The sequence below is a fragment of the Bombus bifarius genome, unplaced genomic scaffold, assembly GCF_011952205.1.
Source record: "Bombus bifarius isolate JDL3187 unplaced genomic scaffold, Bbif_JDL3187 scf7180000010271, whole genome shotgun sequence".
NCBI classification, from domain to species: Eukaryota; Metazoa; Arthropoda; class Insecta; order Hymenoptera; family Apidae; genus Bombus; species Bombus bifarius.
Window position 1 is genome coordinate 3,489,899 of NW_022885586.1, and position 18,104 is coordinate 3,508,002.

Sequence of the window (18,104 nt, forward strand, 5' to 3'; positions counted from 1 at the left end):
AATCGTTCCGCTTCCACGAACATTTTTATGAAAAAAAAAAAAAAAAATCGATCCGCCTTAATACCGTAATCAGTGGTTATCGCTAATAAGGAATTGTATTTAGTTGACGATGGAATCTCGTACATTTCTTTAATATGGTTCGAAAGAGTACATTATGAAGGTCACAAAAATATTTGTAAAAAGTACGGAGAGAAACAATCAGATAACACCAGGTAGAAATTTCCGTGTTTTTATGTAGGATTATTTTTAACTGAATACAAATAGCTTCTTTTGGTCGAAAAATATGTTCGATTATGTTGTGTCATCAGACACATGCAATATAAACTGTTGTTTACATAACTTTCTTTCGACTCGCGATAAAGAGAGATACAGTGACACACGAAATTATGTAAACACTTAAAGAAACACTTTGTGAATATATTTGTATGTACGTATCGTACAAAATATTTTGAAATTTCATTAGCACAATAATAGAGGACGACGTCATAATTATATAGATAACGTTTGTTTGATAGTTCTTTAGTGCGACCATTTTTAGCACTACTACTACGGTCGAGTACTATTGTTATTCATTCCGTACACAATTTTTCATTGAATGTATATTTACAGTAGATATCTTGTAACTTCTATATACATGTTCAGTTTGGTTTTAAATTTTAACGATACAATCATGGCAGTCGTGTCTCATTACGATATTAATGAAATTAATTAATAATAATGAGTTCATAAAAATTTTCTATGGTAAGTGTTCAAATAAGTACTTTCGTGAGCCACTCTAAATAAAGTACTTGTAAGAGGATCGACGATCTCCATTGCGTTTTCTCTTCCCTTAAATGTTTCATGCCACCTGCTTAATAATCGTTTGCTCCTCGTGACGCTTCGGCAAACAAGCCGTTCCATTATTCTAGAATTTTGCTCTCGCTCTATACAGTTGCAGGCGATGGTGTGGGCGTTGCGTGTAGGTGAGATTTGAACTCTCACTTGAGACCGATTCGTAAATATCAACACCCACGTTGATTGGTTGCGAGGACAAACAAAGTGGAGCGAGGGATTGCACTTGACAAGCAGGTAATTCACTGAGCCTTTCCTCGATGAGGAACATCGATTTTTTTTTTTGTCCGTTTTAATACTCGATTGGTAAATACAAAGGCACCGAGGGAGAAACGTGATAGTAAAACAGTAGAAAATAACAGATTGTAATAGAATGAAACACGCACCACCAATCGATCAATTATTTACAAGCTCGGGGTTTTGTATATTTTCACAGCCCCAACTACAACATATATTAATAAATTATTTGTTCGCATACACGATTGGCTATACCAGCGTGTGTATTGTATCTGTACATACACTCGTACAAATATAAACTTTCGTATAAATTAAATTAAATAATTTCTTTACCTTAGGCAATTTCGATCGCACGACAAACGACGTGTTTAGTTTCTTCTTTCTTCCTTTTGTTATCGAATGCTAATTTAGTTTCTTATATACGATTTACATCGTTATTTTATTACATACGATGATATTGCGTGTAACGATAGTTGGTTGTATTTGTCAAAAGGGTAAAGATAGTGAGCACGTTATTTTTACTTTCGATTAAATCAGTCGATCAAATAACAGATCGATTCGTAAACATATTCGTTGATCAGTATTTTGATAAATTACGAAAATTAACGCAAACAGCATCGGGTTCCTCATTTGATATCAAATAAAACTAAAATCATGTAATACCATTAACAGTCTCTATGTAATTCGATAACATTGCATGCGGTATCTACAGCAATTACGGAATTATATCTTATTGAAGGATTCATCCTTGCTTCACGTTAATATTACTAGAAGAGTCGAATCTTTGACGCTCTACATGTTTGTACAGCATATTTATTCTAATTGTTATATGTTATGCACGCGATACTACTTGATAGAATAATATCAAAAGTCACATTGCACGCGTTATTCAGGCTCTAACACCTGAAATATTGGAAGTAATTGGAATTATTGGAAGACGTGAAAATAAACCTGGAAAGAGCCTAGAAGTTGTTGAATATTATGTACTTCCTTCGTCAATTTTCTTCGTAGTTCACATCGTTTTTTTCCATCCTTACGACGCTGGATATTTTACAAGAAGTACAATTCGTCGTGGTATCGTGATAGGTATTTAATTACGTCTAATTTTGCAAAACTTCTCAGTCAAACGAGAACGTTGCAAATAGTTATCATCGGTCGGTTCGAACGATTCGCTCAGATAATATTCGCTATTAAATGACGTAACGCGAATCGAGTCCATCGAGAAGCGTTGATATCATTGACACGATATAGCTGCTAAATTAACCTTATCATTAACACATATTATTGTCATTGGACATTTGTGAGGGGAACACCGTTGGTATCGTAGAAAGCTTTTCTGTCGACCGGTGTTCGCTCGCTGAAATTGTGACACGAGCAAAAGGCGGCATTAATTATCTACGGACGATCACGCATAGTTTTACGTATGAAACTATGCAACATATAAGCGTGACATACACTGATCAACCCAAAGTCCACCTACACTTAATAACAGAGTCGCGTAATGCGTCATATAAATACATCACACAGTACAAAACATTAATCTTACTAGATATCGCGTTTGATGACATTTCGTGAGAGTAGTTGCACGTACATACGACGACTCGTATTTTTCCTTTCTTTTCCCTTCTTTTCTTAATATCCGCTACGTGGAAAGTTTTCCGCGAGGAAAACTGTCTTTGCATACGATTTGTATAAAATAATATTATGTACAGCCGCGCGGACTTCACTACATTCAACTTGTACATCTTTCGAAATTAACTTTCGAGCGATGGTCTCTTGTCTCGATGTCTCTTTGTGATGGTTTCCACATGTAACCATCATTTTCAAAAAGATACGTGATCCGCTGCTCGGAACTTCCGTCTAGAATTGAAGAATTTGGTTTATCCATTCACGAAATTCGGAGATGCGAGTGTAAACTCCTGGTTGGTTGGGTACCGCACAACCTATTCCCCAACTGATCACCCCAGCAAGTATCCAGCGCTTATCGCGCGCCCTTTGAATCACCATAGGCCCTCCACTGTCACCCTGCAACGATACAAACTCTTGTTTTAGTTCTTGCAAATTTTGTATTCAGTGGATGAATGGAGTTACGTATTTCTCTTTCTTCGCTTATAAAAGTACATAAACACTTGTCGAAACTTTTCATGAATACATCGTACATGCTTTCGGAAATGTTTGAAATTTAATTAGCGTTACGATGAAACACGACTATCATGATTATATCGATTAAATTTGAAACGAACTTGAATACATATGCAAAAGTTACAAAACTGAGCAACCATTTATTCACAGTATTTCATTTTTACAGTATTAAATTTTTTATGTTACGTGAAAGTACTACTAAATGACGCGAAATTTCATACAATTGAATTTAATTAATTAGTATGTGCTACAATGGTGTGCAAATACATACATTTTCAGACCGGTTAAAAATTTTACCAACATAACGATGGCAGCCGTGCCCCATTATAATGCTAATAAAATTTCAAAATATTGTTTGTGATAAGTGCTCAATTACTTTCGTGTGTCATTATATTCGCATCTACATACAGAACGAAGAGAATTAGCATACCTCACAGGAATCGTATTCGCCATTTCGCCATCCAGCGCAAATAAAAATATGTGGAATATGTTCGATGTATCCGGCATTCCTGTACATAACCTCGCACATTGTGTTATTTATAACTGGCACAGCCACTTCTTGAAGAACTGATGGTAACGGGCCCTCTAAGAATTAAGTTTTAATCAATATACCATCTAAATTATGCCATTACGAGAATACTTATAAAATGAACGTATTGGTACCGTCATAAAGTCGGCCCCAGCCAGTGACATAAGCAGTACGGCCAACGTAACTTTCGTCGTCATCCGGCAAGCAAATAGGCAGAACGTTTGGTTGAAACGGTAACAAAGGTTCGTAGAATCTCAACAAAGCAAGATCATATTCGAAGGTTCGAGGATCGAATTGTGGATGACTGGCCACGATTTGAACTCTTCTTTCTTGATAGCCGTAAGGTTCGTCTTCGTTGGCAAGGTCATGTTCGCCGATTCTCAACAATAAATCGCTTGGTGGTACGCTGCAGATAAAAAATCATATTCAAAGAAACTTTCAAACGAACACTCTTTTTAGATAAAGATATATTTTTCATAAAACTGCGGTTCGATAATATGCTCAGTTAGTTCTTGGAATCGATTAATCGTAATAAGGAAATAATATAGATCGAAGCTAATCGCAATGATAAACATGATACCAACTTTTCGACGCAATGCGCTGCTGTTATTGCCCAATTCTCATTGAGTAAAGCTGCGCCACATTTATGCAGATACGTCGACGTCCTCCATTGTCGTAACGAGATCTGAAAAGAAAACATCGATCTTACTTAACGATGCTTGGCTGCGCTCGACTTTGTATATCAATTACATGAACACGCAACACGTGTGATATGGTCGTTTACACACACATACATCGATGTACAAGTACGTTGTATAACACAGTGACTGATAAACGATCGCGAGATTTCCACTTTAATTCTGAATGATTTAACGAAGCTCCGAGAACTTTCTCGAATTGTACTCACCTGCCAAGGCCATTTTCCAAACGAACTACGATTCCCACCGACGATTCGCGACTCTGGGAACAATCTTCTTCCGCACACTGCAAGAACAAGCATCGTCGAATTTAAGCCCTTCAATAAATTCGCGAATCTCAATGACACAGCCATGTTGGAGAACGAGTCTTCTATATTGGTCCAACTGGATGAACCGGTACCATCGCGAGCGCCCCTTCCCAGCATGTTTTTTCTTCCTCACACCTCTAATTATGCGTACGATTCTGCTTCGGGTTTGGCAAGTGAAAAAGATCATCGCGTTTTCTGACCAGTTATTCGCGATGCAGTCATGAATGGAAACGATTCGTCAATGTTACCTCGCGCGCTTAGTTTTACATATGCAAATACGTTTTTTCATTCTTTCCTCTTTTAATCTTTGTTTCTCACGACCACGCGTTATAATCGTATCGTATAACGTTCAGGTTTCTATATTATCGACTATAGATTCTCATTTCATAGCAGCATTTGCATAAATAAGATTTAAATAAATGTTCTATCGGTTCTGATATGATAGCGGCAAGATTAAAGTTATCCAGAAATTACGAAACATTATCGTCATCGATCGAGCTACTCTTTATACGAACGGAGATTAAACGATTGTATAAGATAAGCTCACCTTGCTTGTAATCCGACATGTTGAGTGTTTCCATCGGTACCGGAAGTTCGGTATCTATCGTCACACTGGCGATCGAGGACAGAGTTGTCAAGATAGTGGGTCTTTTCGTTACCTCGTGTTCTGTACCAGTTTCTGTCGTTGGTTTAGCTAAATAATTGTGAATTTTTTTTTTTATGAAAAACAAGATTTTAAATAAACAACATTTTTAATAAAATTATTAAAAAATAGCTAAAATATAGAGCAGAGAAATCGAAGGACTCGTAACAAAAGCACCGTTATCTATATGTTTGCCCCTTTCCAGAAAAGCGAAAAATTACTCTAGCATCTTTAATTTCAGTTTATCGCGTTTCAATTCTTTTAAACAAAATATTAGCCTTGTTACGTAATTCGCGCATGTCATTACTTTTGGTTCTCGAAAAACCTTTTAGTAGTAAAAATTCGGAAGAATTCATTGGTAAAAGAAATAATCGATAATTGATGGAATATTTCTAAAAGAAGGCGCTATATAAAATATTCGATAAAATTAATTCCACATTCTATGAATTTATTTCACATTTCGCTACGAGCTTTCGGAATAACTCGACGTTTCCCTCGAGTTACCGTGTACCGAGTAGATAGTTGTTTTTGCAACATCGATCGCATATTGTGCGAGTTCTGCTTGTGATTACCAACTAGATCGATTATTATCTGGAAAGTGAACAAATTTGACGAGCATCGTTTTTGCTTCAAGTCCCTCAAATTACTTAATCATCGTACCAGAAGTCGAGAATTGCGATGTAGATTCTGGAACAAGCTTATCAGTCGTATCTTCTACCGTTTGTGGTTTTTTGGTAGTGGGTGACTGAATCATAATCCAGCCATCTGGAGTTGTTATCGGAGTCCACTCGCTTTCGGTTTGATCTACAGGATGATTCAGGATTATTAACGATCGATATCGTACATTCGCAGAATTTTCTTATTCGCGCGTCTAACGAATATAAGTAATTGGAAGCATTCGAAAACTAGAACGGAGTGCAGTTATCGGAAAATAATTCGACTCGTTTAAATTACAACGGAAGAGAGAGGCGAGAGATGGAATGGGAGATCGTGGATGCTGTTCGCGTGGCATTCGAGAGGAAAGATTACGGTGGACGGTTTAAACCGTTACAACGTTCCGACGCAACAGAATTTCATCTTCTATCGATGCGCGGAGAATATGTACGGCCTTTCCTTCTTTAACAAATTACCCGTTCCTAGACACGACGATTAAGACGTCGTATACGGGAATTTTATTTTACACTTTTGTTGCGTGTACGGTTTGGAATGCAATTACCGACTGCAAAGTGAGACTGAACGCGGTCAATAGATACGACAAAATATTGGCGAATTTCTTCAACTATATCGATGCCTTCGCTGTTGTCTATTTACGAGTAATATACAGATTTATTGTACAATCGAATGCTCTTTCTAGGTATACTATTGTCCATGAGTACATACGGTGGAATGAAATTTCGCTCACACGATAGCTTTTAAGCGCTAAGCGAAGTGAATATTCCATCCTAACTATGGAATTATTGAATTAATTAAAGAATCAACAGTAGAGAAACGTTCTTCGACAATAGCTTTGAAATTATAACGAAGATATCTACCTATAGATCGAATTGCATTGCGTAAATATCTATGGACGATAGTGTAAGTTACGCTATAGTTACTTAACAATGTTTCTTATCGAAACATACGATACATGTATAAATATATTACTTAGAAACGAATGATATAGAAGTTCTACTAATTTTGAAATCTAGAAGTATCTTTAAAAAATATCATTATCTGATAGAATTCATCGAATTTATTAGGAGTACGGATGAGAGAGTAGATAAGAAGATCCTGAGTAATCGATCAAATTCACGAGGCTCCCACGATTTTCTTAATGCTACATAATTAATGCAGGAGGCGTGCAGCTCGACGTGAATTGCCACCGAGATGATTTCCTATGGACGACAAGAACGTCACGTTACACAATGGATATCCGTTTTCTTCGATTTCACCGAGCATCAATTACTGTTTTCGCTCAGCATGCGAATGGAAACTGCAAATGGCCACGCTCAAACTGATCGCGTATACGAGTTTAATTACCAATTATATAAATTTTACATCGTCCAATTAGATCACGCGTTGTTTAATTGAACTTATTAATTGGATTATACATAGCTCAGTACCGTTGCCGATAAATAATTCAATTTATTAAGCCGGGACTTTGCAACTCGAAAACCTGTATGCAGTAACTTAATAAAGCACCGATAAGACAAAATCTTCATAACTTGAAGATTTGAATTTTAAAACTTTAAAATATAACTATATTTAAATAGATGGTAAATTAAGATTTAGTTTGAAGAACTAAATTAAGGTAGAAACTAAATGTATCAAACGTGCACATACTCAAAAAAGATGGTAATAAGCATAAGCCTCGATGTAACAAAAAATACAATACAATACCATGATTTGAAGACTTTGAGATTCCAGTTATTAAGTTTCAAATTCTGTTTTATAACATTGTAGCTATGAAAAAACATTCCAAGGATTTGCATCCTTATTGGACTGCGGATTTTTATGCAAATTCATACTTTTATAAACGTAACTAAAGAAATATGGTCCGAGCAAAGATTTGCCCTATTAAATATCACAACGTGTACTATACTTCAAATATTTTATACGTATTTTCGTATACCATATGCATTCTCTGTATTTTCATACATTTTCATATCTCTCATAAATCCATAAATATCGCTAATCTAATTATGAGAAACTATGGGAGAAATTATAGGAAACTTTGCCCTCAATGGGTTAACTGTTCCTACTCACCCGGTTGCGTAGTTGTCGTTGAAAACGTCTCCGGATTCTTCGTGGTCGTATCGTCAGAACTCGACGTCCATGTAACGAGTCCAGGTGCATAAGTTGTATGAGAAGTTTCTCCAAAGGTTTGATTAACAACCGACACCTTTGTCGAAGTAACGTACGCTGGTGTGGTGGTGGTCGTATTGATGGAAGACGACGACGCGAAACTGATATTCGTTACGGTGGAACTAAGCAAAGTTGTGGGTGTCGTCGAAGAAGGTTTGCTGATAGGTTTAATGGTAGGCTTAACAGTAGGCTTGCCGATAGGTTTGCTGGTAGGCTTACTCGATGGTTTCGTAGGCTTTGTTGATTCTATCGTTGGCTTAGGTTTCGTAATAGCAACGGTAGTAACATTAATCGACGACAAAGATCCAGTTTTTTCGGTGGTTGTTGCGTAGTCGGGCTTGGATATCAGGCTCGGAGTTGTCGTGCTGATCTTCGTTGGTTTTGGCTTTGGAACAGTTGTTAATGGCTTTGGAGTAGTTGTTAACGGCTTCGGAGTAGTCGTTAACGGCTTCGGAGTAGTTAACGGCTTCGGAGTCGTTGTTCTAACCGTCGTAGGTTTCACCTTTTGGGTAGGCCTCGTTGTGGCGATGGTTGTGAATTTTTGAGCAATCACGGTTTCCGTGGTTGAGCTTATTGGTTTCGTCACCGTGGAGAAAGCAACGTTCTCGGTAGTCGTCGCGATGGTTGGTCGTTTGATGGATGTCAATAGAGGTTTCGTGGTGGTCGTTGACGATAAAGTACTTAAGGTGGTATTTACAGACGGTCTTATTGTGGTAGAAGAAGGAGGCCTCTTCGAGGGTGTAATGGGCTTCTTCGTGGTAGCTGTTGGTCTCCTTGTGCTGCTACTGATTACCGGTTTTTTAGTACTGGTAGTAGGTTTTCTGGTGGTAGCATGAGTCAATGGTCTCGCGGTTGTTGCGTTTCTTGGTGGGAACCTCGTAATTGGAGTGATTCTTTGAGTAGTCGTGATTACAGTTTTCGACGTTGTTGATTCGGTTGTTCGATCGACAGTCGATTGAAGAGGTTTGGGTGTGGTTGCATTGGTAGGTCCATGAACAGTCGAGTGGACTGGTTTATACGACGATGAGTGAGTTGGTTTATAAGACGACGAGTGTGTTGGTTTATACGACGACGAGTACGTAGGTTTATGCGTCGTGGTCGAATGAATCGGCTTCTTGGTAACGAATTTAGTCGTTTCGGCAAAGGTTTGCGCGGTGGATAGCGGCCTTGTCGAGATTTCTAATGTCGTTGGCCTTTGAGTGGTCGTCGCCACTGGCTTTTTAGTTGCCACTTTTGTTGTTTCTTTTACGGTGGTTGGTTGCGTGCGGATACTCTGTGTAGTGTACATGCTAGTCGTCTCCTAAGTATTCGTAAGGAAGAAGAACTGGATTATTTCACCGAATGACTATTGGCTACAGCTTATATAAAAAGATGAAGAAAAAAGATTCGTTCTTTGAAAACTTCGATATGATTGAATTCAACGTTGTTGAGGCGATCGTGAGAACGAAACTAAATCTTGGTAAATATATTCGAAGCCATAACTCACCTCGGTGGAGTACGTCCCAGTTGGTTTCTTTTCGTTGATCGGCTTCGGCCTTGAGAAATATTCAGGTATATCGTTGCTCTCAATTGGCCCATGAGTCGTAACGAACGGCCTTGAAGGAGAACCATCGTCGATACTGTTGTCTTGAGGAAAAATGTCAGGTTCTTCGTCTATCTTACAACAGCTACCGAAATAGAAACGGTCGATGCAAGTGCCAAGATGCGTGCCATTCGCCTTTGCGCAGGTAAACGCGAACATGCAAACACCAGTTTCGCCAGTTCTTCGAGACACACATGGCAAGTGCCTGATATTCCTTCCCGTACCTACGGACATTTTCAGTAGAAACCTTCAAATGAAATCAGGAATGATGTAGACTAATTTCATCTTTAAAGATTAAATACTGCACCGGCAGTGTACGTTAAACAATTTTAAATCGAACATTGTAATTGAATTTTGAGATCAGAAGATCATTTCTTTTCCTTTCTCTCTTCTGTAAGGAAAAAAGAACTGAAAGTTTAGAGAGAAAGAGAGAGAGAGAGAGAGAGAGGGAGAGGGAGAGAAAGGGATACGGAGAACAACTTCCGTATTCCGTGATCTCTAATCGAATGAACGTTAACCTTTGCTCGATACCAATAGCTGTGTATTCGCTGTACGCGTTCTACATTCAGTGTGTAATGCTTGAAAATAGATATCGTCATCGTTTATAATGGCCCTTAATCGTCCTACTATGCAGCCACGATCCTGTCATAGATAATGAACGATAGCAGGTAGTATAATCAATTAATAATCGCGTCGAAAGAAGCTGTAAATCTCTCGACGGAAGCGGGTGTGCTGTTCCTGGTCTTTAATTGCATCCGTTATAGAACGATTATTACGGAACGGTGGGCGTAATTGCTTTAATGGACTCCAAATATGTACTTATTAAGAGGGTAGATCGTGAACAGCGCAGAAAAATTCCAAGATATCGCAGATAAATGCGTAACTGCGTATGGTTTATGATTTATAAATATCGCAAAGTGTTTTGGTTTCATTAAATTCGAACATGTGGATGGGTGAGAATCACAATAACGCGAGCCAATCCGTTGCTTATCTTATAAAACGGTGTTACGCGTTTATTATCATGATAAAATTATTCTATCTTTTTCAAATTAGAGTTGATATACTAAATTAAAATTCTCAAAATTTTTGAAACGTGTAAATCATACGTATCGATCGAACCGACAACTGTTTAGTAATTTTCAATCGTTTATGGAACGTAGCCGATATGTAATGTAGTATAGCGGGCGTTATCGAAGAACGAATTGATGTCAGGCAAAGCAAAGCATCTTGGTACCGTTACGTTTCGATGTATGAGCTAGATGCCCGACCCAAAAGTCGGTCACAGTCATAGCCTAATGTAACAGCCCGTTTTCTTCCAAGACACCTCACAATCTTGGCTTCTCCTTCTCGTCCTATTACGTGTTGGCTACCTAACGAATCCCTCTCGCACATTCCAAGGTTCTTTGACTCAACGTGATTAAATCGACATACCTGACCCGACCCATCTCGCCGGAACAGACACACCTATATAATGAACGTCTGTGGCAGACTTGTTAATAATATATCCCTCTTACGAAAAAACTAGAACGAAATGGCGAATATATAAATCTACTTTTTATTTGTATTACAACCTGGAAAGAACGATATGAAGTAACAATTAATTAATAGAAAATAACACGGAAAATTTATCGAGTTTCTTCGAAAGAAATTCTTTCGCAATTTCTCTTCTTCTTTTGCATTTGAATTTCTAAGACCCTGATAAAGATGCAAATTGAATGATCTATGAAACGTGGGAAACTAGAAGAAACATGTTCGAAATTAGACTATAAAAATTATGAGATCGACGTTGTTATAGATGATAGTAACGCGTTTTTCTCGGAATATTTACTTTCTTCTTGGCAGTGGAGGTTGATGGCCGTAGCGAGTGAAAATCGACCGTAAAATTATATACAAACCCGGCACCCTTGCTTTCGGGTCAGTCGGCCAGTTCCCTTGTCCAAGATGTTCTACGTGTTTGGTGTCCTTCCGCGTAGAAAATGTATGCTACCGGAAGTGTCGTCTGAGTCACAGTCGTGAAAGAAAGTTACCGATTTCATTACGCACTTGTTGGAATTTCAGTCGTGGCTATACCAAGCGCACATGCTTGCGCGTACATGCCCACGCGAATTCGTACCATCGAAAGGATTTCACTGATGGTGATAATGTATTCCGTCAAATCTCGTAAAAGATCGGTCGAAAACAACAAACTTGAACGATGCATAAAGCGACTCGTGAAAGGATTTGAATTGTTAACATTTCATTAAGACTGTTGCAAGATACGGCTGTCGTGGTTCTATCGGTAAAATCTAAAACCAATCTGAAACTGTATACAGAAGTTACAAGTCATTTATGGCAAACATATATTTAGTAAAAAAGTTAGTATACAGCACGAGCATTAAATACTGTAACTTGTCAATATACTTAGTAGTTTGGAAACCTCAATCGAGATATGTTATCTTCATCTTCCAATTAGTTTCAAATTTTGCCAGTATGATCATGACAATCGAATCTCGTTACAACGCTAGTGAAAAGATATCTCGTATGAAACGTAATAAAAAAAGTTTCTATCAATAAGCATTTAAATAGTTTTGCGAGCTGCTGTAATTTCACTTGCCATATCAATAATCGGCAGATTCTTCTCGTTCAATTATGTCGATTAAGGTCTTTAGTTTGATGACCGATTTTTCGTTGAGACCTCGAAGTATAGCTTGAATGAAGCGATCGGAATACCAATGAGAACGAAGATGACAAGATCGGAAAAATCAGTGTAAGTCGTGTACACGCCGATGACCGGGGCTGACCTACTTGTATAGATAACTGACCAGTCCGCCCACGTTGCATTCGAACTCGAATCCAAGGTAGGTTCAATGTCGTCCTGCGACTCATATAGGTAAATAACCGCGCGTATACAACAGGCGGGTACTTTACATGTGCTCGAATACATCGAAGAATATGTATATACAGGTTTAGCCCTGCCCATGTCAGGTATTTGCGTACCGATCCGTTATTCGGCTGACACTCGGGAGAAATCCAAGAATCGCGGAAAGAAAACAACGTGTACGCGAAAAAAGAAAAATTTGTACTGGTCGTTCGTAATTGAACCATGCTACTCATATGAATGTGTACATATACTATAACTCATGAAAATATTCGAACACTTGTAGACATACTCCATAGATATATTATATGCGTTATACGAAACATTCTGAAATTTCGTTAGCACTGTAACGGCTATCGTGATTATGCTAGGAAAATTTGAAACGAACCTAAAGATGTACATAGAAGCTGCAGAATATTTAGAGCAGGTACGTATGTATTTTGCAGAAATCACAAGAGAATTTTAAAGAGAAACAGATTTTATTAAGACAAATATCCATACTGTATGTTAAATTTTTACGTTTTTAACTAATTCTAGTAAATATCTGAAATTCTATATATATATATCTCAGACTTGTTTCAAATTTTACCAATTAAATGATGGGGATCGTGTCTCGTTACGGTGCTAATGAAATTTCAAAGTGTGTTGTACTGAAATTTCAAAGTGTCTAATATAGGTGTTGAAATAATTTAGTGAGCCACTGTATAGTTCTAATGGCGGATTCGAGAGCGAATACGAATTTTGGAATCGAAGCTGTTCGTTAAGGTACGTTTACGTTGGAGCTGCGATAAACGATAAGAGCGGCGATGAGAGCGAAGCCTAGAAGCACGCGTAATTGTTTTACATGCATACACATGTACATACATAAAATAATTGCATGTATTTCTACGCTTCGCTCTCATCGCCGCTCTTATCGTTTATCGCAGCTCCAACGTAAATGTACTCTTAAACGAATGAAAGAGCGTTGATCTTTGCAACGTTGATGATTTCTGTGTTGGAATTTGGATATGTTGAACAGTTTTGGAAGTGAAACGAGTACTTGACACGAGTTTCACTTCGTTCCCGTATACCGGTTGAAAGGCGCGCGATATTTTCAATTTGAGAATAACTATATTCGAAGTGACTTACTTCCTGGAATAAATTGTGGGACATAGATCGGGGAAGCGGTGACGGTATTCAACAGCACATTGGCTAGGAAAACGACGATCCAGGTTTTTCTTTCACGATCCCACATCTGAAAAAGGAACAGAGAAAAGAACATGAATTTTAGATGAGTGCGAAGAACACGTGACATTTAAAAAGTAAAAAGTGGTTAGCGCATTAACACGTTCACAACAATGTCACTCCTTTTAAGAATTGCTGAGAAAATTCTCACGAGATAATAAAGGTATGATTCCTCTTATCCACTGATTAATCTACGCTTTTTGGTATTCCACGATTTAAGTTCTTGATATCAGTTTTAATTTAATAATTGGACAAGCACGATATTATAGATAAAGTATCGTGCTAAATGATGGAAATCGTAAATAGATATTAATAAATGTGACGCAGTTGTAACGCGATAGATTTGTATGACTTGCACAAATCATTTGGATAAGATACAGTTGACCACTTTATCAAAATTATTGCGAGTTGGTTGGCTGTAATTCTAGCTACTCGAACTGTTCAAGTAGAAGGAAAGTACTCAAACAGTCGTTCGTTATAAAAATCAATGGAAGAGATGTTCGATTACGATGTTTTGCGAAAAATATTAGAAACATAAGAAAAATATCTAGATTGATAATTACATCGTGAGAATGGAAAGGTTGGAGTGAACGACCTTATGAGAACAGACATTCGTTTTCAGCAGTAGTACAATATTACGTGAAAGCAGCAATAACACAGAGAAACAAATTCTTGTATTTTCGCCGCGACGTTCAAGTACTTTCCATATATTTTTCCTTTTTATCTGTCCCAACGACGTTAATGTCGTTCACGAGGCTGACGCGACATCAAGCCATGGTTACCCGATATTCATCGTGCAAGAACTAAGTTACAGTTATTCAGAAGCAAGAATTCGGCTGTAACGTTATATCCTGTCCGGTTGAATCACGGATCGTCTTAGACTCGTATATCGTCGAATCCATTTGAAAGAACGTGTCCTTCTTTTCCATTCTTCCACGATTTTTATGCCTTTATATTACCAGGTGAAAAAAAGGACAAAAGTAATCGTAACGAAGAGGAAAAGAAACATGTTAGGTTCGATGTGATAAAGATGTAATTTCTCGGTTTTGCTTGAAAATTCAAGTAATTCTCGTTTTCCTTCGAGTTGCCCGAAGAAATGCAATGATCTCATCCAGTGTGCACTCGCTCCTCCTCTTTGAGGAAGTGATAAAAACCGTTACAGTTACCCAGAGGCAGGAATTCGGGTGGATGAAGCAACAAATGTCTACGTGAGTTGTGTCGGCTTGTCGATGGTCAGGTTACTGGTTTTCCTGCTTCTGATTAGTTAGGCGACAGTTATCTTCCCCGTCTCGATTTGGAACAGAATATTCCTTTCTTTTTTTCTTCTTCCTCTTTCTTTTCGTTTTTCTACGAGCCAGCACTTTTGTAGAAAATCGTACATGTTACCGTAACGTTTCTTCGAGAAAACAAATAAGTAAATGACTTCCTGCGAAGACTATGAATAACGAACGTCGAGCAGATTAACCAGGTGATTATTAGAAATTATCGTTTCAAGTATTTAACGATCACTATTTGATAGTTATACGATGTGATCGGAAATTTTTGTTTCGTATTCCGTTCCATTTATAAGATACTGTAATATCGTATGCAATCATTTAAAAGCAAATACCCGTGTCGTTGCTGTTTTTTTTTTTTTTTTTTTCATGTATAATCGAATAATTTGATATATGTACGTATTCCCGAAGACGAATACGATAACCACCGGCGTTGAATCGCAAGGTGAATCAAACAAACATCGATACCTAATTTTCGTAATTAAAAGGTTCGAGGACGAACGTACATGCGTGTGCAACCGTGTCCCTATATAAAAAGCTTTTGTTGTAGCCTAGTACGTAAGTTGTAACGGTACAAGCCACTTTCATTTGTACGCACGTATCTAATACAAGGCGCACATGTGGGTTGGCGCCGAAGTACGCTTCAGTGGAATAAAACAGCCATTTGGAAGCGAAAAAACGACCGTATCAAGCCGAAATTCGTTAAAAGTACAATCGTAAATACTTTTTGGCTTGATCGATGGGCCTGTATCCGAAGCCACGTCTACCTGTGTATATCCTGAGCAAGATATTTCAGCGCGAAAGAAAGTCGTTAATTGGATATAAGATTAACACAGATACGTTCCAAACTTTGTACAGCTATGTGGATTTTCGAACGGAATACTTTTCCTGATAGCTGTTTGGGGTTGATTACTTCGAAAATAACTAATCGCGGTATAACGTGATTTATGCGTTAGTCGTCTCCGATCGTGAAGCGAAATTATAATGGAAAACAAGTATTTAGGCGTGACCTTTATCGATTTTTTTTCACTTGATCTGCTCGTGAACGTCATACGAAACAAAGTGATATTATCGAGAGGATGACATTCATACTAAAACGTGGCGTTTGTGAAAGTTTGAATTCTGCTTAAAGAAACGAACGGTATTCGTGAACGACATACGGCTCGCATTGGCAAATCTCTGGCAGTTCTGCGATTTCTTTCGATCGGTTATCCGACGAACGGTCTTTCCCTTAACATGTTTTATTAAAACCTTCGAAATTAATCATGAAACAAATTGTCAGAATTATTAGATTTAGACGTAACGTACTATGGTTGCAGATTATATCGTACAATTATCGTGTTCTTTCTATTACAATGGTAAATATTGCTTCGATATATCACGGTGCTTCCTTTCTTCTCCTTTTTTTTCCATTAAAGCGAGGTTCTCTCGAGTTGAAACGACAAGCTTACCTTTTCTGATGACGTCGAGCGACTGCAACGATGAACGCTACTTCGTCGTCAGATTCCGAGGGACATCATCCCCCCAGCAAGCTTAGAATTCTCACCCTCCCGAAACGCTTTCGTAGCTGTGTCGAACTTTGTACACCTTCGAAGAAAATTCACCCTTGAACCCAGGCCGAAGCGTAACAAAATTTCGACCTGCTCACAACAGGTAGCACCAATCGAACTGGTTTGTCGGTGGTCTTTGCGTAGTTCACGACTTCTGGATCATCGATCCAGGTGCTCTCCGGTGCGCTCCGCATGCACGAATCCCAACGCGACGCATCGTTGTCCGTGAAGGCCCCACCATGACCGATAGAACGAAGCCAAGCTAAACTACAGGACAATTCCGCACGGTAGACCGTGGCAGGGTCGAGGATATTCCTCGTGTTGAGACTTTAGCACCGGCTCGAGGTGAGGTGGTGGCAATGACCGTTCTCCTCCGTTGCTTCTCTCCTTCTAAACGAACGATTGTCCTTCTTTCTCTACGAACGGCTACCTTCGTGCCTCCTCTTTTCGAGGGCCTGTTGGTTAATGCTCTTCTGGCCTTTTCAACGTTCCCACTTCGACCTGGTTGTCGTCGCGGGTCGTTGTATAACCAAGACGTGTAACCTCTTCCCGAGCGTTATCCTTGCCCCTTTTTGATCGCTCCTTCTTTCTAATTTCCACATCGAGATCTCCTTCTTCTTCCTCGATCTACTTCTACAACTTTGCAAATTGTTAGCCCCCTTTAGATATATAGAATAGCTTCACGCACAATGCTGACAGCGTATGGTTTCGTGAATTGTCGATGAAATAGTACATATAAATAGTTGCTTTAGTCGACGAACATTGCCGTTTGATTGATCGAACAGATCCTAGATCAATTAAAGCAAAAAGTCGGGTATTAATTTATTGGAATTGTTAAATCTTATTCGTAATTACGAGATTATCATTACAGGGTTTGTATATCCTTCGCGACGAAAATTCCTCGCGGAATCTTATTACCATTACTTGGGACTTATCTCTAGACGGTAAGTCTTTCACCTGTTGGATCGACTGGCTTGTCAAGCAATAGCGGTCACAGCGCCCTCCGAGATTTTTAATACATGCCTATTTAAGATGAAGATTAATAAGTGAAGCGGTCGTTTCAAGTTCGAACGAAGGTATATTTCGCACGGCAGATCTCTTATCTGTTAAATTAATTTCTGTCAGTTTCAATTTCTTATAAATTATAATCCTTTACTTTATCGAATGTATAGAATATACGCGTAGAAAGCCAGTAATCAGCAGAGAATACATAGGATAGAAATTGTAAATCAATCGAACGATAACGCTTGCTGACGAATGTAAAATATAATCACCTAAGAGAGATAAGGACCCCTTTGGTTTCAACTGAAAATGAGTTTTTAACTGTCAAGGAAATCTTTAGCATACTTCCATATTATTGTCAAGTTTATGAAATTTTCTAATCG

General features: G+C 38.3%; 1 protein-coding gene across 2 annotated transcripts; it reads right to left on the bottom strand.

Annotated features, from left to right (window-relative positions):
• Nucleotides 1-213: 213 nt before the first annotated feature.
• LOC117216392 (serine proteinase stubble) lies at nucleotides 214-16,988 on the bottom strand. 2 transcript variants are annotated; one of them, XM_033463072.1, is made up of 11 exons: nucleotides 16,621-16,988; nucleotides 13,800-13,905; nucleotides 9,719-10,038; nucleotides 8,134-9,532; nucleotides 6,049-6,192; nucleotides 5,293-5,439; nucleotides 4,647-4,723; nucleotides 4,324-4,424; nucleotides 3,874-4,145; nucleotides 3,641-3,795; nucleotides 2,929-3,093 (listed from the first exon to the last, which is right to left on the bottom strand). In XM_033463072.1, exons 2-11 carry the CDS (start codon nucleotides 13,903-13,905, stop codon nucleotides 2,929-2,931), a joined length of 2,886 nt encoding a protein of 961 aa, XP_033318963.1. In that variant the 5' UTR covers nucleotides 16,621-16,988. The 2 variants fall into 2 exon arrangements, with proteins under 2 accessions (XP_033318962.1, XP_033318963.1); XM_033463071.1 differs by lacking the exon at nucleotides 16,621-16,988 and having other exon boundaries at nucleotides 214-3,093; nucleotides 13,800-13,932.
• Nucleotides 16,989-18,104: the final 1,116 nt, after the last annotated feature.